General features: G+C 40.9%; 2 gene segments (V, D, J or C); one reads left to right on the top strand and one right to left on the bottom strand.

Annotated features, from left to right (window-relative positions):
- LOC109089733 overlaps positions 1-22,356 on the top strand; it is a 300,753-nt gene extending 278,397 nt beyond the window's left edge. The window contains 1 exon segment of the V gene segment in view: positions 22,203-22,356. Coding sequence covers positions 22,203-22,324 — 122 coding nt within the window.
- On the bottom strand, positions 849-1,470 carry LOC109068040. The segment is given in 2 exon segments: positions 849-1,213; positions 1,313-1,470. Coding segments are annotated over 2 exon segments (393 nt in total).
- Positions 22,357-26,059: the final 3,703 nt, after the last annotated feature.

Raw genomic sequence — 26,059 nt, 5'->3', positions numbered from 1 at the left:
CTCTTTCAAGCCATGTGTCATGTCAAGGTTTAATTCATTATCAAGATCAACTGTAATAATACGAGTAAATAATCTACAAATACAACTGATAGAAAATATCTCCAGGATGCTGGGAATTTACAAACATAGAAAAGCAACAAATTCTCTATTATTTATATAAGTTTCCTGGAGGATTCTACTAGTGATGAAGAGCTGTTTATTATTATTTTTTTATTATTATCATTTTATTTTTTGTTAGTTTTTATTAGTTTTGTTTTATTTTTTGTTTTGTGTTGTTTCATTTTGTTTTGTTGTGGGAAACTGCTTTGTTTGCTATTTATTGAAATTAAACCGTTTTCAGTCTACAAAAGCATCTACAAACATACAAGAATATGCAAACTGCATAGCAATACATAACAACATGATACAAATGCCTAGGAACATGCTAAAACATACAAACACTCATTCAACTACATACAAAACTATACTTCCAATGCCTAGCAACATGCCAGAAAAACCTAGCATGCATCTGAAGACCACTGAGGACCACTTCTAGTCTTCACCTGCAGTCTCTTGTGGTTTAGTGGTGTCCGCTGTGGTTAATTGAGTCCATTCTCAGAATAGATAGATAGATAGATAGATAGATAGATAGATAGATAGATATTCTGATTTTGTCTAAAAAATTAAACTTTCTAACCTAAAGTTGTTATACATTCAGACAACTTTTTTCACAATAAACTTCATCTATTTATTTTGTGTTATGTGTGTGTGTTCACTGATCAGTGTTGTGTGTGTTTGTGTTGTAGAGCAGCTGCAGTGTCTCTCAGCTGTATCAGTGCAGTCACTGTGACTCTGACTGACGGAGGTTTTTGTACGACTCTTTATCACTGTGTGAACACCCAGTTATTATTAATGTAGTTTACAGCCAGACAGTAATAATCTCCTGTATCTTCAGTCTGGACTCCACTGATGGTCAGAGAGAAATCAGTTCCATGATCGGCTCCATTTCCACTGAATCTTGATGGAGTTCCAGTGTAAAGGGTTTTGATGCTGTGAACTAAAAGTTTAGGAGATTCTCCAGGTTTCTGTAGGTACCAGGAGAAACAGTTCTTGCAGCCACCATCTGACTGACGTCCAATAGCGCTGCTGGTTTTACAGGTCAGAGTGACTGTTTGTCCGTTCTGAACATGTTTCTCTGCTGGAGTCTGAATTACAGTCACCTGTCCTGTAGAGTCTGAAGAACAATTAAAACACATTAAACTTCTGAACTGAAAAAAAAGGAGCTTTTTACAGAAAATCACAAAGAGGCTAATAAAATAGAATGATGCCTTACCTTGAAAATGCATTCCTAAGATCAAGAGAAAGATGAATGTCATTGTAGTTGTTGTGTCTGTTATTATGATAAACAGTGTCAGTCATGAAGTGTTAAACTCACAGCTCTATAAACACTCTCAGAGCACTGAAGCATGTGCTGACAATGCAAAGTGACTCTCACTATTTAAATCATTCACCTGAAGACTGTAGTTCACTCTCAAAGACCTTTAAAAGACCATTTCTCACGCCACAGTGTTTCATCTTCAGTCTTTACTGAGACACTGCAGATAACTGAATGTCATCATTTTACAATCTATAACTAAATTAAACTGACAGATTTATGAGAAATGAATTCATCACTAATAGTGACTATAATATTAAAATTTAATTTTAAATTCAAAGTAAAATAAGAGAGAGATGTTTAAACTGACAAGTTTAATAAGGTCAATAAAATCTCCTCTGCACTTGATAAATGATCATAAAAACAACCAGCATGGACAAAAATGGCTATATTCTTCAATACATTTAAACAACCCAAATTGTTCTGAGTACTGAACTCCCTGTCAGGTGCTGCAAGAGTGCTCCCGGTGGAGCAACATATGTTTCTCTTTCAACTACCAGTGAGGTTTACTCATCTGATGCAGTGAGTATTGAATTCCTGTCAGATGCTGCGAGAGCCTCCCGGTCGAGCAAACCTTGCCTTTTCCGTTCAACTACCAGCGAAGCTTACCAGTCTGATGCCATAAGTATTAAACTCATGTCAGATGATGCAAGAGCTTTCCCGGTTGAGTGAATGTTTTATTTCAACTAACAGTGTTGCTTAACCGTCCGTGCAGTGAGTATTGAACTCCCGTTAGACGTCGACGAGAGCCTCCCGGCCACACAATTTACCTTTCTGTCTTATGTCAGCGAGGCTTACCCATTCGATGCAGTTAGTATTGAACCTCTTTTCGCATCGGGGCAGCAACATCAGCAGCCCAAAAAGGCCTCTCCAAACAGCATCAGAGTTATCAGTTTCATATTAAAGAAGCCCACCAAACCCTCATCGGTCATCAAACCCAAAAAACCCGCTACACTGTCTGGCCAAATACTGCCCATACAACATTACCTTTCCGTCTTATGTTTGGAGAGGCCTCTCTTCCGGCCTGCCAACCAGCTGACTTACCAAATATCAGCCCCCGCCAGATTACAATGCTATTTGGGGGGGGGGGGGGGGGGGATTGGTTCCTTAGTCTGCCGGCTGTCCTTTTGCTATTGCCTTTTGGGGGGTACTCTAGGTTCGGGCAATTCCCGAGCTCGGAGCCCTTCCCCAGACAGCATGCCAAATATGCATTATAATACTTAAGCTAATTATATGTAAGCATGAACTTGTGAAATTATGTTTTATTAACAAGGTTTGGGAGGAGCACATCAGATACTAAGCCTAATTAGCACAGGTGGAGTGCACTTAAGTTAATCAACACTATAGTATAAATACAGCTAACTTACCTCTATCCACTGACGTTTTTATCAGCATCCCCCCTCCACCCCATCTCCTCCACTTAGAGTTCATATTACTCTTATATGGGGGGGTACTCTAGGTTTGGGCCTTTCCCGAGCTCGGAGCCCTTCCCTGGACAGCATGCCAAATATGCATTATAATACTTCAGCTAATTATATGTAGGAGTGAACTCGTGAACTATATGTTTATACGTGAAATTCTGGAGGGGACTTCGGATGGCTTCACGTGGGGACGTAATGACGTGTTCCATTAATCTAACTTTGTACTTTAACATGTCAAATGGGAACATGAAAGGAATATTCTAAAAGCAACTCATGTAAACAACATAATCATAATATTGGCTTATTTAGAATAAGGTAAATAATTAGATTACTGATGTCCATGTAAACGTAGTCATGGTGTTTGTGATCCTCTCATCAGCAGCTGCAGTGTCTCTCAGCTGTATCAGTGCAGTCACTGTGACTCTGACTGACAGAGGTTTTTGTACGACGCTTTATCACTGTGTGAACACACACTTTTACTGCTGATGTAGTGGTAACTCTGACAGTAATAATCTCCTGTATCTTCAGTCTGGACTCCACTGATGGTGAGAGTGAAATCACTGTTAGATCCACTGCCACTGAATCTAGATGGAGTTCCAGTGTAATGGCTTGTTGCACGATATATGAGGAGTTTAGGAGCTTCTCCAGGTTTCTGTAAGTACCAGGCTAAAAAATCACTATTATACACTCTACTGCTGGTTTTACAATTTATTCTGACTTCTTGTCCTGGTTGAGCTGCTATTATTGATTGAGTCTGAGTTACAGTGATCTGCCCTCTACACTCTGAAACAAAGGAAAACAGGACACAAATCACAATAATGTATATTTCACATTTTAAAATAGTTAATAATAAACATTCTGAAAGTTTTACTACAAACCTTGAGCAAACAGTGTGAGAGTTCAGATGAGGATGACGACGTTGTTCATTGTTGTTGTGTCTTGTGTGATGATGAAGGTTGTGTTCTGTTCTGCTTTCAGTCATGAAGTGTTAAACTCACAGCACTATAAACACTCTCAGAGCACTGAAGCATGTGCTGACGATGCAGAGAAGTGGGCAGGATTCACAACAGCTCTGTGAAGTGACTCTCTATCATTTGCCTATAGATCATTATCGAATATGTTAACAAAGAAATTACTTATATAAAAAGTTTTTTTTTTTTTTTTGGCAACTGTTTTCCAACTTTTAGATACAAACATTTGTAAGGGTGTATTGACAGAATCATCATTCTCCACACTGGTTGTCTTATGCAGGGCATACATTGTCCATTTTTTTGCATCTTAAATTGTATTTGTATGTTATTTTTATTGTTATATGCAGGGCAGGGACAAGCTTAACTGTACCACTTTTGTTTAACTCTTTAAGATGCATGTTGGCTACAAATGCAAACTATGTATTATATTATCAGGCCCGGTTCAAGAATGAAATCATTCAGAGTGCTCTAGCTTTAATGCACATTTTCACATATTTTTTTTAGTCCTGTCCATTGCTATGGTTATCACTATATCATTCATTGCTGTTCTGAGAGTAAATCTTGCATAAATATGCATACTTCATGCCTGAAATTCTTGCAGCATGTATGTGAAAAACAAAGTGTGCAAAAAGTGCTCCCTTAATATCACTAAAAAAAAAACTGTCAGTGGTCTTCATTGCGATCTCACAAAATTCTATAATAATCACTGCACAATTAATTTATAATTCCCATAGTGTCCAGAGTGCAAACACAAAAAAGCACTGGATTGTTTGCCAGATCTGTTTCACAAATATGTTTTTATTACAGCTTTGTCTGAGGGTGCTCTTGATTGTTTTGAACACCCCTGTAGAACCAGGCCTGTATATAATATACATAAGTGCATATACAGGTCTGGAGTGGCCAGTGGAAGATTCAGGACACATAAATCGGTCCAGCAACAGTACCACTTTTACATTAATGAAGTCTCAACACGGATGAGGAAAGCACAGGTATCTTGTTCATTTTTGGGCAAATTGGTAGTAGTGATGAAGTGATGATTTGCAAGCGCAGCTCGTACCCCTGAAATCCCGTTTGTTTGTTTGTGTGTGCACAGCTATTCATAGCATCTATAAAAATAATAAATCGAATATATAAATATAACGCACACAATAAAGTGAGCCACATGACTTCTCTCCTGTTTTATTCTCACATACACAAGATAAGCCTACCCTTCAGTAATGTGTCTGGATTTAAAAGTCATTAGTCATCAGCAGTAAAAGTCGTCAGTTTTTATCTGGAGAGTTTTATTAGTTTTGAAGACACTTTTGATGTACATCAGGGGGTTTCTCATGTTGACTATTGATGTTGAACTAAGAGTGGGGTGTGAGCATTATAAAGAAAAGTTAATTTAGATTTAGAATAATAATGGGGTGACAACTTGTTGATATGAGTGCAGTATTTCCAAAAGAATGTTCAATAAATTGAAAAAATAATTGAAAAAATATAAGAAAATACATTATAAATGAAATCTCTCTCTTTCTTGCCAGCTTCACTGTGCTGTCGCAGTAGGTGTCTGTCTACTTTGCCTCTAAGTATAAACAAAACACTGGTGTAAAAGGGTTTGATGTTTTTACATTATTTGTACAATTATTGTTATCCTGTATATGTAGGGTTTAATGTAATTATTTAAGATACAATGTGTAACTTTCTGCCCTATAGCAGTTAAAATTAGCATGAGTCTTGTGGAAGAACATTGTGTCTAATTCACTATAACATAGATCATTTTGTATTCATACGCACAGGAGAACGTCTCGGTTATGTACTTAAACCCTTGTTCCCTGATGGAGGGAATGGAGACGTTATGTCGAACGACATATGGGGTCTCACTTGGGAGGCCAATCATCTCTGAGTTTAAGAGAAAACACCAATGAAAATTGGCTAGTGGATTTTACATACCTGAGCCACTCCCCATGCCTACGGGTATAAATAGGCGACAGGTGCATCCACTCTTCAGGTTTTACGCTGAGGAGCCGAGAACGTGTCCCGGCAACAGCGAATGGTTCAAGGTTGTGGCATGGGGACATAATGTCTCTGTTCCCTCCATCAGGGAACGAGGGTTACGTACGTAACGAGGCGTTTCCTATCTGTCGGTCACTACGAGTTATGTTGAATGACATATGGGGTCCTATGAAATACGCCACAACCTGGACACAGTGACAACCCTGTGGCGCTGCAATTGTCGACAAGCTGCGGCGTGTCACAAAAGCTACTCTTAAGGTCGTAACCTTCCCAAAGCCCCAGCGCAAATTCACTGACCTTGGTACCGAAGGGGACCAAAAGGGTGAGTACATCACAGCTGGAGAAGGCCATGCTGCTGTTCCGTCCACAAAAAGTTTTTGGAAGGGACTTTCAACCTTCAGTGAAAGATTGCTTCAATTCTTTCCTATTTGTTCTTTCAGCTTGGCAGAACAATGGGGAAGCGAGCCTTAGGAAAAGGTCGCTACGGAGACCTCATCCTACCCATATAGGGAGGTGACATGTGGTGATATTGATATGGACTGACCCAGGGGGCAGTACTAAATATGGAATGGGTCTCTGAGACAGGTTCTTCCTTATATTTGTGGTGGAGGTGTTGCCTGAGGTGGGTGTGGGAGTGGTTCTGTAAGGGGATGACATTGTTTTGCAGGTATGGAAACCTTACCATGGAAGAATACACATATGGGATTACCTGTAGGGAATCAAGCCATATGGACACCTAGCCCAGTACAGGGGCTGACCGGGACTCCGGGCATGCTAACACCAGTACTGGGCCTGGCGCCAGACTGCTCCGCCAAGTCTGACTGCCGAGGGTGCTGGAGGATGCTCGACCAGGGTACGCCAACCGGGGAACTCTACTGGGAGGAGAAAGGCTCACATCCCTGTGTTAGGGGGAATGGCGCAGCAAGCATGACACCGAGCCAGTCCTTCCTGCCAATTACCTGTTTCTCAACACATGGGAAGAAACTGGCTCTACACAAAGGTTGTAAAACCTCGCAAAGGTGTTAGGTGTCGCCCAGCCCACAGCTCGACAGATGTCTGCCAGAGAGGTGCCGTGCGCCAGCGCATAGGAGGAGGCCACACTCCGTGGAGTGAGCCCTCACCCCCAGGGGGCACGCCTCGCCTTGGGAATGGTACGTCAAAGTGATGGCATCCACTATCCAGTGGGCCAACCTCTGCTTGGAGACAGCCCTTTCCTTTCTGCTGACCTCCAAAGAAGACCAGGAGCTGCTCAGAGCTTCTGAAGCTCTGGGTGCGGTCCACGTATATGCGAAGCGCTGTTATGGGACACAGCAACGTCAAGGCTGGATCTGCCTTCTCCAGGGGCAGTGCTTGCAGGTTCATCACCTGGTCTCGGAAGGGAGTGGTGGGAACCTTGGGCACGTATCCAGGCCGGGGTCTCAAGACAACGTGAGAGTAGGCCGGCCCGAACACAAGGCACTCTTCACTTACCGAAAATGCTTGGAGGTCCCTGACCCTCTTGATGGAAGTGAGCGCGATCAGGAGCACTGTCTAGACAGGAACTTCAGCTCGCCTGAGTCAAGCGGCTCAAAGGGACCCCTCTGAAGTTCAGCCAGAACAATAGAGAGGTCCCAGGAGGGTATCAGGGGTGTCCTAGGAGGATTTAACCTTCTGGCACCCCTCAGGAACCTAACAATCAAGTCATGCCTGCCCAGGGACCAGCCGTCCACTGCATCATGATGGGCTGCAATGGCAGCCACATACACTTTCAAGGTGGAGGGTGACAGCCTATGCTCCAACCTTCCTTGCAGGAAAGAAAGCACGACTCTGACCGAACATCTCCGGGGTCTTCCCGGTGAGAAGAACACCAATTCGTGAACAGACTCCACTTCAAAGCATAGCCCTGCCTCATAGAAGGGGCTCTAGCCTGAGTGATAGTGTCTTCCACCGCCAGTGACAGATCACTTAGGTCTGCCGTGTCCCATCCAGAAGCCACACATGGAGGTTCCAAAGATCTGGACGTGGGTGCCATATGGTGCCCAGCCCCTGAGAGAGGAGGTCCCTCCTCAGGGGGATGCGCCAGGGAGGGGCTGTCATGAAGAGCATGAGTTCTGAAAAACCAGGTCCGGGTGGGCCAGTAAGGCACAACCAACAGGACCTGTTCCTCGTCCTCCCTGACCTTGCATAGTGTCTGTGCTAGCAGGCTCACTGGGGGAAACGCATACTTGCATAGAGCCCGAGGCCAGCTGTGTGCCAGTGCATCCATGCCCAGGGGGGCCTGGGACAGTGAATAGTACAGCTGGCAGTGGGAGGACTCGTGGGAAGCAAACAGGTCTGCCTGGGCTTCCCCAAATCGACTTCAGATCAGCTGGACCATCTGGGGATGGAGTTGCCATTCCCCGGTTATAGTTTGTTGTAGTGAGGTGTGGTGGGCTGCATGATTGAGCTCCCCCAGGATGTGGACAGCGTGCAGTGACTTGAGTCACGTCTGACTCCAGAGGAGGAGATTGGGGGCGAGTTGAGACATGCAACGTGATCGTAGACCGCCCTGTCAGTTGATGTATGAAACAGCCACAGTGTTGTCCGTGTTGACCAACATGTGCTTGTCTAGCAACAGCGTAAAGCTAGATGCACTGCCAGCAACACCAGACAGCTGATGTGCCAAAGCAGTCGAGGTCCTGTCCAGGACTCTGAAGCTGCCTGTCCGTTGCATGTCGCACCCCAGCCCGTGTTGGAGGCATCTGTCGTGACAACAACATGCCGGGACACTTGTTCTAAGGGCACGCCAGCCCGTAGAAAGGCAAGGTCCCACCAGGGGCTGAATAGGCGGCGACACATCGGTGTGATGGTGACACGATGTGTACCGTGGTGCCATGCCCATCTCAGGACTCAGGAGTGCAACCAGTGCTGAAGTGGCCTCATATGAAGCAATCCGAGTGGCGTGACTGTGGCTGCGGATGCCATATGCCCGACCAGGGGCTGAATAGGCGGCGACACATCGGTGTGATGGTGACACGATGTTTACCGCGGTGCCATGCCCATCTCGGGACTCGGGAGTGCAACCAGTGCTGAAGTGGCCTCATATGAAGCAATCCGAGCGGCGTGACTGCGGCTGCAGATGCCATATGCCCCAGGAGCCTCTGAAGGTGTTTCAGTGGTACCACTGTCCTGCCTCTGAAGGAACTCAGGCAGTTCAGCACTGACTGGGCACGCTCACTAGTGAGATGTGCCGTCATTCTCACCGAGTCGAACTCCTTACTGAGATAAGAGATTCTCTGTGCTGGGGAGAGCTTGGTCTTCTCTCGGTTGACCTGAAGCCCCAACTGACTGAGGTGCCGAAGCACCAGGTCCCTGTGATCGCACAACTCCTCTCGGGACCGGGCCATGATGAGCCAGTCGTCGAGATAGTTGAGGATCCTGATGCTGTAGCGTATCAGACCTGAACTAGACAAATTAAAGATTCAATCGTGAGCGTGGTTGAAACATGAGGACCCGAATTCCACAGAAAGGCAACAGGATGTTGTAAATCAACTCCTAGCACCAGTCTGAAGCAAGATAAGCAACCAACTCTTTCTCAGAACAGCTTTCAACATTAACACCATTAGAACACTTACTGACAATTTCAATTCAGAAAAGAGATTGTCAAATTTGGGGCAAGTAATCAAGATTGATGGTCAAAGAGATGCACAGCCTGACCATCACATGTAAACCCATGAGATTAAACAAGATCGTTGGATTTGACTTCCCCCCACCTAGCAGAACCAGACTGAAATTCCTAAGGGGACCTTTTAACCTCTGGTCTCCACACAGAACATCCTTATGTCAGAGAATGGCACAGGAACTGTCTTTAACAGATGAAGATGCACCAAAATGAAATCAAAAAGACTTATAAATAAATATCAGTCCATTGCTTAACTCCATATTCATTTATGTGTAAACCCACACATTTGACTATAATGTTTCTAATCACTTATTGTGTATGTCTTTTTAATAACTATTGAACAGCATAAGGATTCATATTCATGTTTAATATGTATGTATTTCAATCTGGTTGCTTGAAATGTTTCCGACCATCAGTTATTTGTCAAATGTATCATATTCTTGTTATAGGAATCATGTCCAAAGTTATACCCCCGCAAGAGCGGGGAAAATTTGGACCACGTGTGCTTGATAAGATAACATATGATTTTATGAATGGGTAGGACAAACATTGCAACACCCTGAGCAAAGACAATATCTAATTGGTCAGGACAACATTTGAGGTGTGGCCGAAAGGGCAGTTTTAAATACTCAGAACACCATCAAATTTTGCCTTTTTAGCTTTGACATTTCAGCTGCTGCTTTTAGTCATGCTTTGTCATCACTTTTAGCGTTCTTCGAGCGCTGTTCCAGCGTGCTTCGCCCTGCACGCCTGCTGCTACTTAGCCACGATGAGAAGAAACACCACCTAGTCTTGTCAAACTTCTGTTCTTTTACTTTAGTTTCTTTTCTTTTCCGTTTGAGAGTTTCGTGTTCTGAGTTAAGTTTTGTAACGCCGTGTCTCCGAGTCTGACCTCGCGTGCCCGTTCAACTTCAACCGGCCCACAACTCCTCATCGTCAGCCAACGCCCAACCACGGGCTTCCCAAGACGTCACTTCAACGACTACTGAACTTCCAGCCAACCAGCAACCTCGGGAAACCCCCTTTTCAACGACAACAAAGGGAACCGCCGTTACACAGGCAAACTCAAGTAATGTACCTCCAGACTCCAATCTGTACTGGTGTATCTAATATAATTTTTAACCTCATTGATGAACTCAATGCGAGGGTTAATTAATTGACTGATGGTTGTTCATGTCTATGCAATTTCACGTATTGCTGTAAACTTGGGATTTCACATTTTCATTCTCTTTAAACTCTTTCTTCCCTAACTTTCTATCCTCCTGCAACTTGTGGTGAATGTGAGTGCGTGTGCTTATGTCTTAGATTTATCTAATAAAGGCTCATTCATATTGAAAAGAGAAGTATCTTATGTTTTGTGCTTACAAGTTACTGTCTTAAACTGCCGATCTTGTTACTGTGCTAATTAATAGTGTTTTCACTATACTTTGGATATTAATATCCAGTGTAGATTTGATGTTATACGGCTCGTTCAACGAATCGCTGGCCGTTTCAGTGATCAGCCGTGAAACAGTGATTTCTGTTCAAAATCCCTTTAAAATCTTAAATGATTCCCTTTGAGCTAAATTGACCTGTTTCCCTTACAATACCCACTTCCCAGAGTGGGGCAAGGGTGCCACCGCGACCTTCGTGAAGACACGGGGGACAGGGAGAGCCTGAGGGGGGAGGACTTTGTACTGCCATGCCTGACTCGAATGCAAACCGCAGAAACGGTCGTGGTGGTGAGGGAGGATCGAGACCAAGAAAGAGTGCGTCGTTCAGGTCAATCGCTGCAAACCAATCCTGGGATTTGACGCATTTGATAATACATTTCTGAATCAACATCTTGAACGGGACCTTGTGCAGGGCCCGACTCAAGACTCGCAGATCCAGGATAGGTTGAAGGCCACCGCTTTTCTTAGGTACGATGAAGTAAGGGTTGTAAAACCCGCTCCTCATCTCGACTAGAGGGACCAGCTTGATTGCATCCTTCGCCACCACAGTGACAGCAATCTCCTCGTGCAAGACAGAGGCATCCCGGACTGCCACCAAAGTCTTGAGAACGCCATGAACTTGGGAGGTCGGCGGGCGAACTGGAATCGCATAAACCGAGTCGAACCGTCCAAATGAGAACACCAGCGTGACGGGTTGGGCAGCGCAAGCCACGCCCACAAACTCTGTACAAGTGGCACCAAAGGGCACCGGCCCCCCTCGGGGGGAAAGGAGGAACGGTTACCCCTCCTGAAGGCAGCCCCCTAAATCTCCGAGTTGCCTGTTGGGGGCCGCTTCTTGCTTTTGGACGTTTTGCGGGGGAGTGACGCGGGGGGGGGGGGGGGGGGGGCCCGGCCCCTGAAACTCTAAAAGGGCCACCCCGACTCGCCCTTCCCCATGCACACCGGGATGAAAGGAACCGAGCAAAAACTTTTGTGGCGCGCTTACACCGAAAACCCAAATCGAACGTTTTGGGAGCACTCAGGGGTGGGCGGGTTACCCCCACCATGCTAACAGCTCCCGGTGCAACACAGCTGTCAACTCGGGGTCCAATTCGGCAGTGGCGAAAACCCCCGGGGGGGGGCCCCCCGCCGTCTTACCAAAGGTCAACAGCGAAATCCCTGATGCTGCAATGCATCTGATCCCCTGGGGGCCAAACCGAAGACATCTGGGGATCCCCGAAAAAGACAGCCCAGAGAATCCCCCCGCAGCGAAAAGGACAACACTGGGGAAAAGGGGTGAGGGGTTGTGGGGCGGGCCCCGGCGGAAAAGCTTCACTGCCCCTAAATCTCCCAGGTACTGCCGGCGGCCCTTGCTCGTGGCAGGAAACCGGGAGGGGTAGGCGAGGGGTCGCTCCTTTCCCTTAAGAAAAAAGGACACTGCAGCGTTGCCATGGTCACACTGCGTGCAGGATGGGCCCCCACAAAGCTTTTCAGGTGTGAAGCCCAGAAGGGAAAGCAAGCTCGGCCGTTGTCAGAGGAAGGAAACGCCCGCATCCAGAAGGACATAGAAAAAAACGATTTTTAAAAAAAGGCGTGATCCCCCGCGTTTTTGCTTTTTTTGAAGCGCCCGGGGGAAGCTGAAAGGGACAGGGTTTTTTCGCGCCTACCGCCAGCAAAACAGTTCCCCGACCCCCAGCAGATTAATGGCTTTGTGGAGTATAACGCTTTTCAAAAACCCCTCGGTCCAAAGCAAAAACTAAAGAGTGAGCCCGTCGCCTATTTATACCCGGGCACGGGGAGTGGCTGGGTAGTAAAAATCCACTAGCCCAATTTTCAAGGCGTTTTTCTCTTAAACTCAGAGTGAGGCCCCCCCAAGTGAGCCCCCAATTCGTTCGAATAACTTTAGTGACCGCCGATAGGGAACGTCTTTTTTCCAGCCCACCCCCAGAGCACTGTTTGATGGTTTACATGATTACTGAAAAACACCAGTTTACTTCTGCTGTAGGAGTGAATTTCATCAGCAATCACGTTCTAACTTTAAAAAGTACAAATGTAACTTCTGGGGGTAAAAAGGAAAGATGGATAAATCACAAATAAATTTAAATTTGTGAGAATGATAGAAAAAGGGGAAGACAAAACGCGGAAACTTAACTTTAATCAAAAAAATTAGAATCAAAATAAAAATTTTGGAAAACTTGGCAGATTAAGGCAGCTAAAAGATGATGTTTGGTAATAAATAATAATTTAAAACCTAAAAATCACAGTGGTCATTTGATTAGGTTAAAACATAAAAAAATTAAAAACTTGTTCCCCCCAAAATTTGAAGTTGGCTTTTTTGAAAAAACTGGATGTGGGCAACTTTCAGAAACAGAACACTAGCAATAAATCTAAAAACCTGGGGAATAAATAACAAACAAAACACAGAAAGCTAAGTCATGGGACGCTGTTGGGGGAATTGGGGAACTGTCACCCCCAATGGATTCAATCAAAAAACATTACAAGTAAAATTTTTTCACGATCATTATCTTTGGAAAAATACAAACATAAACATTTTCAAACTTTACAAAACATCCCCGATCACCCCCTTGTTGCAAAAGTTTTTTAAAAAGGGGCCAGAAGAGAGATAAGGAAATTATAGATCATTTTTAAATTTAGAAAATTTTAAAAGTTGAATAAGAACCTGTGGAGATTCAATTTTAGTTTACAGTATTCGTGCTGTAATTTTTGAGGTGAATTTGTCGCACTTCTAGAAAAGTTCTGTTAAATGTTTGGGAATGGCCCAGTTTAAATTTTGTGATCTGTGTATTAATCACCCCATTTTTATTTTAAAATTTAACGAAAGGGGGGGTTTAATGGCCAATGAGATAAATGTTTTTTGAATCTTCATTATAAGGTTAACTTTCAATTTCCTCAATGCAGTGTCTGCCTTAGACTTTTTGGGACTAAATATCCAGAAGTAAACAGTCCTCAAAAAACCCCGCTGGAACGGGGCAAGGCGTTTATAAGTTTTTGAATCAACGGAAACGAAATCACAAAAGGGTACAATTAGAAAATGAAAAATTTTTAAAAATTAATTTTTAAGATAATTAAGCTAACAAAAATACCATCTTAATGTCAAAATAACCTTCTTAAGAATCAAAATAAATTAAAACATGTACTTACGACGTTGTGTCTAACAATGCAAAAAAGGATGTGTTTAAGGTAAAATTTCCCAAAACAGCTAACCCACATTTTTTTTTGGGGAGTACGGTGATATTTTCAAAATAAAAATCCCACAAAAAACACAAAAATAAAAAACATTTTTAAAAAAATCAAAATCAATTAGCCAGACAGTCGAACCCTCAGATCTACTGCATAATGTCAGAAAAAATTTTTTAGAGATATCACTGCCCTACAACCCGGATAAAAGAACAGTAAAAATGCTGTTTGTACCTGTCCACAGAATATGGGTAATTCAAAACCCCAGCCTTTCCTTTGCTGTTTTTGGAGTTGTCCACACCCAAATTATTTTCCACTGGAAAGGTGAAGATTTTCAGAGCCTGTTGCAGGCGTCATGCCTAAACCGGAATTTTTGATTGTGAAGCTATTTTTTAGGTTTGATTTGGCCCCCAAAAGGTTTATGGTTGGGTTATATTGCCCCTGTTGGTTTGGCAGGCTCTTGTTTGACAGGTTTTACGTGTGTTTGATTATTTTTTTTTTTTATTTTTTTTTAAAGGAAAAAAAGGGGAAACTGGGGGGTATTCCCGAAAGCAGGGTTTTGTGACATACCCGGGTTGTTTAAGGTAAAAAGTGGATAAACCCCAAATTTTGGTTCCAAAAACGGAGGTAACTTTCAGGGCTTTAGATCTGCAAAACCCTTGAAATTTCTGCTCCGGAGCGGTTATGTTCCCCGGGGTTAATTTTTTCAGCAAGCTTCAGGGGCTCGACAGACAAATAATTTTTTACAATTTTTAATATACTTTTATTTTTTTTTTATATATATATAATAATATATATATTATATATATATTATTGATTGTAATGAGGAACCGTAATATAAAAAATAAATCAAATATATTTATTTTAATATGATTATTTTTTTATTGATATTAAGGGTTATTGATAAATTATAAAACCTATACAAGGGAAAGTTTTTAACTATATAATTATTTATTTTATTTACATGTTAATTATTCACACATGGGGCGGCATTTTTATAATGTCTAAATTCTAAATCAAAAAACATACTGAAGACTTAATATATAATTAAATAAAACAAACAAAATAATTCACATTTTCAAGGATAAAAATTAAATGGACAAAAAAAAAAAGATTTCACAGCCATCAAAATTTGGTGGGGATAGCACTAAGGTAAACAACTAATGAAAAAAAGAAGAAGATAGAAATGGGATGGCGCGTTTCTTAGTTTCCTAGGACCGTCGATTTGTCGCTCTGTTTTGAATGTCTTGAGTCTTTAACCCAAAAAATATTTTGAGTTGAAGAACTTTCTCCCCCGGAGCGTTTTTTTAAAACCCGATACCTCGAGTAAAACAAGGTTTGGGGTTTAAACAACCGAAGTTTAGGGTTTAGTTAACTGTAAGTTTAACCGCTTTCTGGAATCCCCCTGGTGGCCCAAGAGAGCTACAAAAAATTTTTTTATTTTTTTTGTGTTGTGAGCAGGGGCAGCACTATGTTAAATATTTAAGATGTTTTTTGATTTGCGGGGCCTTTTTTTTATAGCTTTTCCTGAAATTTGAGCCGTTTATCTCCCGGCCCTGAAAAAAAAAAAAAAAACCCCTGTTTTTAATACCGTCAGTCTGGACTTTGGCCCGGGGTTTCAGTAACCCAAATGGCCGGGTTTTTTAAAGGGGGCCACAGAACAGGTTAAAGGCACTGAAGCAAAGGTTTTTGACTTGAAGCGCGGTTTGACTCACGTACCTGGGACATAAAGAGTCTCCATGGCTTTTCCCGTCGCTCTCGCGGTACTTTTATGTCATACACCCAAACGATCTGCACGCACACTTAAAGCAACAACCTCCATTTGGGTAATTGTAAATAGAAGGATAAAAGGCATGAAAAATAATGATAACCCGTTTTTAACAGCAGAATCACTGAAGGGAAAAAGAAAAAAAAAGAAAAAAAATAGGAGAAAGGGCCACGAAACCAACAACCACAAGAATTACAACCACAGCTTAGATGAAACAGCAAATAAAAAAAACATTAACTCCAAGATCTTATAACAATGATTTAAAAACTCCAAAACAGTCAAAATCACACTCAAAAACCCGTTGTTTGTTTCTTTCAAAGGTTTTTTTAGAGTTACAAAATTTACCAGTTTTCTCGTTCTTTTTTAAAAATGTTGCTTCATGTAAAGTATTCTTCGGTTGGGGGACTTTTCCCTTGTTTTTGTTAAATTAATTGTCTTTAAACATTTTCAAAAAATTTTTTTTTGAGAAATCTGTCATTTACAAAAAAAAAGAGATTAGAAGAACGATCATGTGAATTATTTTTACAACTTCAGATAGTCATAAAGTATTTAAGTTAGGTTTGATGATTGGGCCCAAAAGTAGGTTGAGACTGTACCCAAAGGGAAAATTTCAAACAAAAAAAAGCTCAGTTATTCAGTTTTTCTTTTCAGTTATCAGTTATTCAGTATCGGTTACAGTTTTTCGTTATCAGTTAAAAAGCACGTGGGTTTTAAAAAACGCGATTACGTTTATTTCTTGGGGGTTTTCTCTGAAAAGGCAGAAAACATAACTAAGGGAAGAAGAATTGGAAAAATATGTTTTTTGTTTTTTTGCTCCAGAAAGTATTCTCATGTTCACCAAAAAAGAATGGGGGTTTTTTCCCCATGTCCCCTTCAGCGTTTTTTGGGCCTGGGAAGTTTTAGTTTTGTTGCTGTCCATGGAGGGTCAGGAGCTTCAGATTTTATTAAAAAAAATTTTAAAATTTTTGTCGAGATGAAAAAAAGGCTTACCAAATTTTGGGAAGACGAGGGTGAGTAATTAATGACAGAATTTTATTTTGGGGTGAATAACCCCTTTTAATTGGCTATATTTTATTGTTCAGTTTTTTTTTTATTGTGTGGATGTGTACAAATTAAGTGAATAAAGGCTTGTTAGGTTATGATAAATGTATAAAATTACTTAATAATTAAAATTTCTTGAAAAAAATTTTAATGCTTTCAAATTTATTAACTTCTAACATCCCCTCATGCAATCTTGAAAATCTACAAAAAATTTGATCAATGTTTCACATGATTTAAAAACTTTTGTTAATCACAACACGTTCTTTTTTGAGGTGTGTACGGGAAAATTAGGTCGGTTTAAGGTTTTTAAGGGTCAGCAGTGTACAGGGGTTTTTTTTTTATTGTGTATATGAAACGATTCAATCTGTTTATATTGCATTGTTTTGATAAAAAAAATGAAGTATTTTTTTAATTTTTCCCCCCCGTATGTTTTACCAGGAAATTCGTTTAAAAATTCACAATAGTTACTAAAAAAGTGTTTTTAAAAAAAACACTTTTTCACCCAATTTTCAATGTGTGTTATGTCCTTTCCAAGCATTTAAAATAAATTTTAAACCCCATTTTCCAAAAATTGTTAAGGAATAGTTTTGTGCCCCTAAAGTATTAAAAAAAAAAATTTTCAAATGATGAATGTTCAATTTTTGAGGGTACTGCTACAATTTTTAACAAAATTTTAATAAATATTGAAAGATTGAAAATGGGTGAATTCTGGTAATTTTGGACACTTTTTTTTTTCACAAAAAAAAAAAAGAGTCATGAAGGGAAAAATGATTTTGTAATTTTTTTTATGATCATTTCAAATTTATGAAAGGGTTTTTACTTTAGATGGGGACCCCTAAAAAACATTGAAGTTTTTGAAATTTAAATTTAGCATTTGTTTAACATTTGAAAGACCTTAAATGATGCTCTGCTAAAATTTGGTAATTTAATAGTTAAATTGTTCACATTAAAAGACATTGACTAAAACTCTAAGTGGATTATATTTAAAAGATAGCTAAATTTGGTAAGTTTTTTCATTTTTTTATGAAAGTATTATAAAAATGTTACCCCTGTGATTAAAAACCCCACACAAAGGGTTTTGTTTTATTTTTTTTTCATTTTTTAAATGGTGATGTGGGATGGGTATTTTGTTTGACTCTTTAAGTACTTCAAGTCCCTCAACATTTCAAGGGGAAGAGATCTGGACTCTGATGGTCTTAAAAACCCCCCATTTTATTCTTCACAATCATTCCTCTGTGTGATTTTAAGTCATTTTGGGTGGTTTTCTGTCCCCGAGACATTGTTCCAGACATTTAGTCCCCATGCAGATCAACTGGGAGGGATTGATATTCAAATGTTATGTTAGTAAATAAATAAATAAATAAATAAATACGTTTTTTTTAAGTCGTATGTCATAATCTCGGAAAAAGTGTTACTTGAAGTCTGTGTTTTTGTGATTTCATCAGCAGCTGCGGTCCTCCGTGTATCTGCAGTCCGTGATTGATGCGGAGTTTTGTACGACTCTTTATCACTGTGTAACCAACATCTAGGAAATTAAACTCGCTTAAACTCCTGATTTTTTGGACCCCCTGTGGTGAAAGGGAAACACTGTTAGATCCCCCGCCATGAATCTGATGGGTTCCCTTAACGGCTTTTGCAGCATAATTTAGGATTTAGGAGCTTCTCCGGTTTTTTAATACCAGTGTAAATAACTACCCACACACTCTGCTGGTTTACATTTTTTTTTGATTCTTGTCCTTGAGCTGCGTTTTTAAGATGGTTAGTTACGTTCGTCCCCTTTCACTCGAAGAAAGAAAAACAAAGAAAATAATGAAAAACTGAAAATGTTTTTAAAATTACATTACATTCAAAATATGGATAATCTTGTTAATTTTTACTACACAAACCTTTAGCAAAAAGTGTGAGAGTCCAAAGAGGGATGAGTTGTTCATTGTTGTTGTTTGTGTCTTGGGATGTGAAGAGTGTTTTTGTTTTGCTCCAGCTGAATGTTAAATCACGCACTATAAACCTCTCAAAAACCAGGGGTGGTCTAGTCGTGGGCAAGGGTCATGACCCCCTTTTTCCCCGGGGGCCCTTTTTTTTTTTTAAAAACCGCGGCCCCGGGGGACACCTCCACCGCCCCCAACAAAGGGGCAACGCGGCTTTAATCGTGAAGCCTTTTAGTTTCCCCCGTTAATGGGCCTCTTCCCCTCGCAAGTGGAACCCCTCCTAAAGGGGTGTTTTTTCTTTTTTTAAATTGGCTGTGTCCCCCTATTTTGACAAATTTTCCCGAGAGCCCAAAAAATTTTTTTTTAACATGAAAAGAACTTTTTCCCCTGGGGAAGTGTTTTCACCTTCTTATGGGTTTTTGTTTTAATAATTTTTTTTAATTTAAAATTTTTGTTTATAAAAATTTTTTGTGTGGATTTTAGTTTTGTTATAAGAACCAAAAAGCTTTGGTTCAAAAAAATTATGAGGAGGTTTTCCCCTTTTAATGGGCAGCTTATTAAAAAATTTCCTTTCTAATTATTAATTTGGGGGATTTAATACCCCTTGGGTTTGGGAAGTCTAAGCCCCTTTAAAGATTTATGGCCAAAAAAAAATTTGGAGTTTGGGGTAAAATTAAAAAGCTCCCCCCAAAATTTCCAGATAATCCTTTTGGGGCGGCCCAAAATTTTTGGTGAAAAACTTATCAAAAAGTAAGACCCTTAGGGTTATCACCGGGGGTATGAAATATTTTTTGCGGTCTGAAGGCCCCCCTGGAATCCCCTTGAAAAAAAAATTTGCGCTTGAGGGTGAAAGTTTTCCTGGCGCCACTTTTAACCCCCCCCAATCCTTAGGGCCGAGCAATTTTCTGGGGGGCCCAAGGGGGGAAAGATGGAGGGCTGGGAAAAGTTTGAGCCCTGTAACCCCGGTTTTCCCCACGGGGAAAAACCATCAGGTTTGGATTTTCCGGGTTCTTTTTTACGGCCAAGGGGCTTTTGACAGGTCCCCTTGGGAAATTTGGCTTTTTTGGGGTTTTTTAAATTTTTTTCCTAGGTTTTTCCCCCCATCTTTTTAAAAACCCCCCACAAAACCTTCGGCCTGAAGATTCTAATGCAAAGTGGGGAATCCACCGAGAGGGTTCTTGAAAAACAAAAAGCAAATTTTCCACTTTAATTTTTTAAAAAAAATAGGAAATTTTTTTACAAATTTTTTTTATTGGTTTTTTTTTTTCATTTTTCCATGCCCTCTTTACAGGGATTTTCCCCCCCTTTAGAGCGTGTTTCAAAAGGGAAAAATGTTCTGGGCATTTTTCAAAAAAAGGATCATCTCCAAGTTAAATAGGAACTTTTCTTAGCCGCTGTCACTTAATTATTTATTTATTTATTTAACACCATATATGATATTTTCTCACACTGTTAAACTCACAGCACTATAAGCTGCCTCTCAGAGCACTGAAGCATGTGCTGATGATGCGAAAGTGGGCAGGATTCTACAACAACTTGAGCTGATAACAAACTCATATACTCTGTTATAGAACTAATAAGCTTACATTCTGCACCGAAATATAATTTTTTCAGAAACAATATCTGAATCATTTTTTGTGTGACAAGTCATTTTTGTGGATATGTCACTGGTTCAACTGTTACAGAGTGGTTTATACTGACACATATCAACATGAACGCAGCATCTGACAGAAGTCACTTTCGCAGAAATATCCTCTTTCACGGGTGTATTTCTCCCCCATACAGTTCTCCCACAGCCAGCAGTGTCTGATAACAGGATATTTACTGAGACAAAAAGAAAAGTAATGTTCAGCTGGTCATGTGATCTCAACAAGAGACTCAGCTGCTGCAGTTACTGCATGTCAACAGAGCATCCAATCACTTCAGTAGTTTCCAGCAAAGATGAATGACTGCCGTACACTCAATATTGCAACACACTATAATATGAATATTATTAGGAAATAAGAATGATTCTGTGAATGATGATTGAGCTGCTTATGAAGAACAGAAACATAATTATGAGAAACTTTGAGAAAGAGGTCAAAGGTCACCTCAAAGGTCATAGATCAAATACAGTTCTTTAAAAAAAGTGTTATATAAACACTTCACAAGAAAAAATGAATGAGAAATATAGGATTGAATCATGTATTGTAAATGAGAGAATAGAGAAGAGAATAAACTCTTCATCTGATTATGAAAGATTTACATTGTTAATCAAGCAAAAAACAAAGATTTTTTAAAAGTATTTTGTGTGAAAGAGAGATTAATTCTTGCTTTTTGAAAAGCATTTTTGCCAAATCTAAATCGAGTGTTTCTGCTATCAGTGTGTTGAAGTGTTTCTCTGTCTGCTGGAGTTTGTGTTCACTCGAGTGGAAGAGAGGTTTTTGTACGAGTGTTTCATGAGATTGTATCACTGTGGTGGACTTTCGGTGGAGGAACTAAACTGGTGCTCGAGTAAGTCTGTCAACTTTAATTCTGTACTGTAGCCACAGAATCTCTGTTTGAAATTGAGTTATATTTTTAGTAAAAATATTGCACCTAACACAAAAATGTATAGACTATATTTAGGTATGCAAAATCTACTGGGGTAAAATCAGTAAATATCTTAGTATGTTTCATTTCATTTATGTGGTTTTAATTGAAATGTAGTGATTGTTGATTCAGTTGTTTTTCTAATGTTATCAACAACATCATTTTCACTTGATCTGAACTACGGTCACAACATTTCAATGTAAAATAGTTACATTTTGAGAAGTACAAACAAAAGAAAATATAATAAGAGTGTAACTGGCATTAAATTCTAAACTTTATCTCAGAATATGAAAACTACTGGAATTAAAGCAGTCAGTGTCTTCGTACATTTAGTTTTATTTTTATGAAGTTTCATGTAAATGTTTGTAGTGATAGTGATAAATATATCAATCTAGTACCGATGTTGTATGATGTAATAAAATAGCAGCTTGAAACGTTTACATTTTGAAAAGTATAAAAAAATATATTTAATAGTGTAAGAACATTTTAAGTTCCAGTAAGACAATGTAAGAACTTTATGGTGAGATTTGAGACTATACTGGAATTAAAGCATTCAGTGTCTTCAGACAGTGTCAGCATTCATGCACATCATTTCATTTTATTAGGTTTTATTTAAAAGTATATAGTGATTGTATTTAGTTTGTATATTGTGTATATATCAGCTGTAGTGATGTTGAATAAGATGAACGCTGAGATTGGTGTTGTGATTTTGACTGCACTCCTCATGTCTGCTGCTGAAAGTCCTGTTGAAATGCTGTGAATGCTGCAGGGCAGAAGAGTGCTGGAGCTGCAGTGTGTTTTCTCTGTGTTTGTGGAATGTGTTGTGTTTGTCTCCTGCAGCTGGTCCCACAGTGAAGCCCTCAGTGTCTCTGCTGCTGCCCTCTTTCTCTGCAGATCTCTGGAGACTCAGCCGCACTGCTCTGCCTGCTCAGCTCTTACTCTCCACAGGGGGGCGCTGGTGAGCTGGACACTGGATGGCTCAGAGGTCACCGAGGGGGTGTGTGACCAGCGCAGAGAGCGAAAGCAGGACGGCCCGCTACAGCCGCAGTAGTGTCCTGACCTCAGCAAAGCACGCTGGGAAGCGGAGAGCTGCACGTCTGCAGAGTAACACATGATGGAGCTCCTCATGAGGCCCTCGTTCCACAAGAGTCGCTGTTAGTCGCTCGCAGTGCTGATGTGCTTCTCCAGTGAGCGCTGCTCTCTCCTGAAGATGAGCGGTATCTGAGTGTCCTGTGTCAGGCAGGATTCACATGAGTCTAGTGCTGAGCTGTAGTCATTTACAACTCAATACTGAAAGAGAGCCTTAGTGTCAAGAGCATGGCTATCTGTTCAATCTGCTGTGTTTGCTGCAAAAAATGCACTAAAAGCTTCTCAACACAGCTCCATTTGTCGTCTGACCAACATCATTCAACTAGACAGATGAAGATGCATGTAGTGTTAGTCCAGGTGCTTTTCAGAAGCGTCGATCAGTAGGAAGTAATCTAGTCAAATCTAAAGCTCTTGGGGTGTGGAACATGGTCTCTGGAGACAGAGCTGCTCTATTATGCGAGGATAACAATCACCACCCTGACCATGAAATGAGATTTTCAGACCACACTCCAGAGTCACTGGTGATTGGTTACATGATTGAGAATGCAAAACACACCATCGTTTCACTTCTGCTGTATCCTGCAGCCAGGGCTAAGGAAAATATATTTAAACTGTGCTTTTGTTGTTTTGGACATACGTACGTATATTTATATTTATTCTAGTACCTAAAAGTGCATATTACATGTATTATTTTGTGAACAAATAAATATATAAGCATAGTTCAAAATAGGTTTAAGATCCAAGTTTACAATCTGTTGTAAATAATTAGAATTTTGTTAAACTGTATTTATTGTTTAGTACCAATTCATCTCAGAACTTATTTTGGCTGCGCCACTTTATCTAAAGGTGGCCTTCAAGCTATTTTGAGGTGTACCTGCATTGCCAAATTGATAATATTAATTTTTTAACACCGTTGGCACGTATATGTAGTTGCACCTACAGTGGTTATCTAATATAAAAATCAAATAAATCGGTACGTGTTAACTAGGGTATTTCCTTAGCACTATAGAACCTGAGAGTCGTGTGTTTACCATGTCTTTAGCCATAGGTCTATCGCCCCGGCTTCCGTACCGAGCGGGCCCCTGTGTCCCCCGTATAGTGCGATTTTTCACAACAGGACATATTTAAGTGGACTGGAAGACTGCACCGCAGGGTTTCTTCATTCTGGTTACTTTCGTATCGTTTGTAGTATTTATTTTGACTTTCCAACGATGTGATTTCCCATCCATCTTACATTATATGACTATAAACTTTCGTTGCTGGGAGGAGTGAGTAGTTCTAATGAAAAAAAAAACAAAAGTCCACCTACATCTGTGGATGCCTGGGGGGTAAGCAGATAAAGAATCAAATTTTAATTTTCTGGGTGAAACTATCCCTTGAACTTCACACGTACACTACACCAGACACAAGGGACTTCTTTCCCGCATGGATACGCAGAACATAAGACTGAAATAAATATAAGAATAGGCTAATAACACACAGCCGACACCACAACACACACACCCCAACACACACCTACACTCACACACTCACACCTTGAAAAGAAACATTAAGAGATATTGTGCGTTCATAAAATATGTTTAAAAAATGTCTTTTAAAATCTTACTTTTGAAAAGCACCTGAAGCATGACATTGCCATAAATATTTTAAATAAAACTGCAGCACGGCCCCCACATAGCAAATGTTTCGGCCCAGTCCGGGGCACACAACTACTGTTTCCCTCGGTCCAACGTGGCCGCACAAAAGAGGACGGCCATGAGAGTGCCTCAGAAACGGGTGAGCAGGACCAGGGCCACACTAGGGCGGGCCATCACGGGCAGAATCTCAAGCCAGGTTACATCCCCCTGAGACTGTCCATGAACGGGCCACAAAAAAAGGTTTTTATTAAGTTGGTGCGCAATATCCAAGCCTTAAGTAAAACCAAGAACTCTCGAAATCTGAGCCCACACCTGAGGCCTATATAATAGACGAGAACCAAACCCAGGATCAGCACGGCAGTTGGTTGGAGGTCTTCATGTGTGGGCCAGATATGGGCGGATCTGGAACCAAACCACTCTTAAGGTCCTTTTCAAAACATGAGCATATCGTGAAAAAAGTTCAATATGTTGCATACTGTTAGATTATGATTCAAAATTTGAAACTTTTCATGTATTGTAGATTCATGGGCACACCGTAACTAAATAGTTCAGGTCTTTTATTGTTTTAATCATGATGATTTTGGCATACAGCTCATGAAAACCCAAAATTCCTATCTCAACAAAAATTAGCATATCATGAAAAGGTTCTCTAAACGAGCTATTAACCTAATCATCTGAATCAACTAATTAACTCTAAACACCTGCAAAAGATTCCTGAGGCTTTTAAAAAACTCCCAGCCTGGGGTTCATTACTCAAAACCGCAATCATTGGGTAAGACTGCCGACCTGACTGCTGTCCAGAAGGCCATCATTGACCCACCCTCAAGCCCCCCCCGATTGGACACCTCAATCGAGAGGGTAAGACACAGCAGAAAGAAATTTCTGAACGGATTAGGCTGTTCCCAGAGTGCTGTATCAAGGCACCTCAGTGGGAAGTCTGTGGGAAGGAAAAAGATGTGGCAAAAAAGAAAAAAAACGCTGCACAACGAAAAAGAGGTGACCGGACCCTGAGGAAGATTGTGGAGACGAGGACCGATTCCAGACCTTGGGGGACCTGCGGGAAGCAGTGGATCTGAGTCTGGAGTAGAAACATCCAGAGTAGCCACCGTGCACAGGCGTGTGCTTGTTGGAACCAGAAAACAGCGGCAGAAGCGACCTGACCCTGGGCTACAGAGAAGCAGCACTGGACTGTTGCTCAGTGGTCCAAAGTTATTTTTTTCGGGATGAAAGCAAATTTTGCATGTCATTCGGAAATCAAGGTGCCAGAGTCTGGCAGGAAGACTGGGGAGAGAAAGGAAATGCCAAAATGCCTGACGTCCGAAGTGTGCAAGTACCCACAGTCAGTGAGTGTGGTCTGGGGTGCCATGTCAGTGCTGGTGTTGGTCCACTGTGTTTTATCAAGGGCAGGGTCAATGGCAGCTAGCTATCAGGAGATTTTGGAGCACTTCATGCTCCCATCTGCTGGAAAAGCTTTATGGAGATGAAGATTTAGTTTTTCAGCACGACTTCGGCACCTGCTCACGTTGACCAAACCACTGGTAAATCGTTTAATGACAATGGTTGTTACTGTGCTCAATTGGCTGCCAACTCATCCTGACCTGAAACCCATAGAGAACTCGCATGGGATCTGGTGAAGAGAAAGTTGGAGAAGATGCAAGGACCCAACACTCTGGATGAGCTTAAGGCCGCGTATCTAAGCATCCTGGGCCTCACCCATAACACCTCAGCAGTGCCACAGGCTGATTGCCTCCATGCCACGCCAGCATTGAAGCAGCCATTTCTGACAAAGGATTCTGCAACCAAGCATTGAGTGCATAACTGAATATAATTATTAATAGCGCTGACTCCTTTTTTTGCATTAAAAAAACACTTTTCTTTTTTATTGGTTGGATTAAACATGCCAATTTTTTTGAGATAGGAAATTTGTATTTTCATGAGCTGTATACAAAATCATCAGTAAGTATTAAAAAC

This window comes from Cyprinus carpio, chromosome B25 (genome assembly GCF_018340385.1).
Source record: "Cyprinus carpio isolate SPL01 chromosome B25, ASM1834038v1, whole genome shotgun sequence".
NCBI classification, from domain to species: Eukaryota; Metazoa; Chordata; class Actinopteri; order Cypriniformes; family Cyprinidae; genus Cyprinus; species Cyprinus carpio.
Note: the sequence above shows the minus strand (reverse complement) of the source record. Positions and strands in the feature narration are given on the sequence as shown.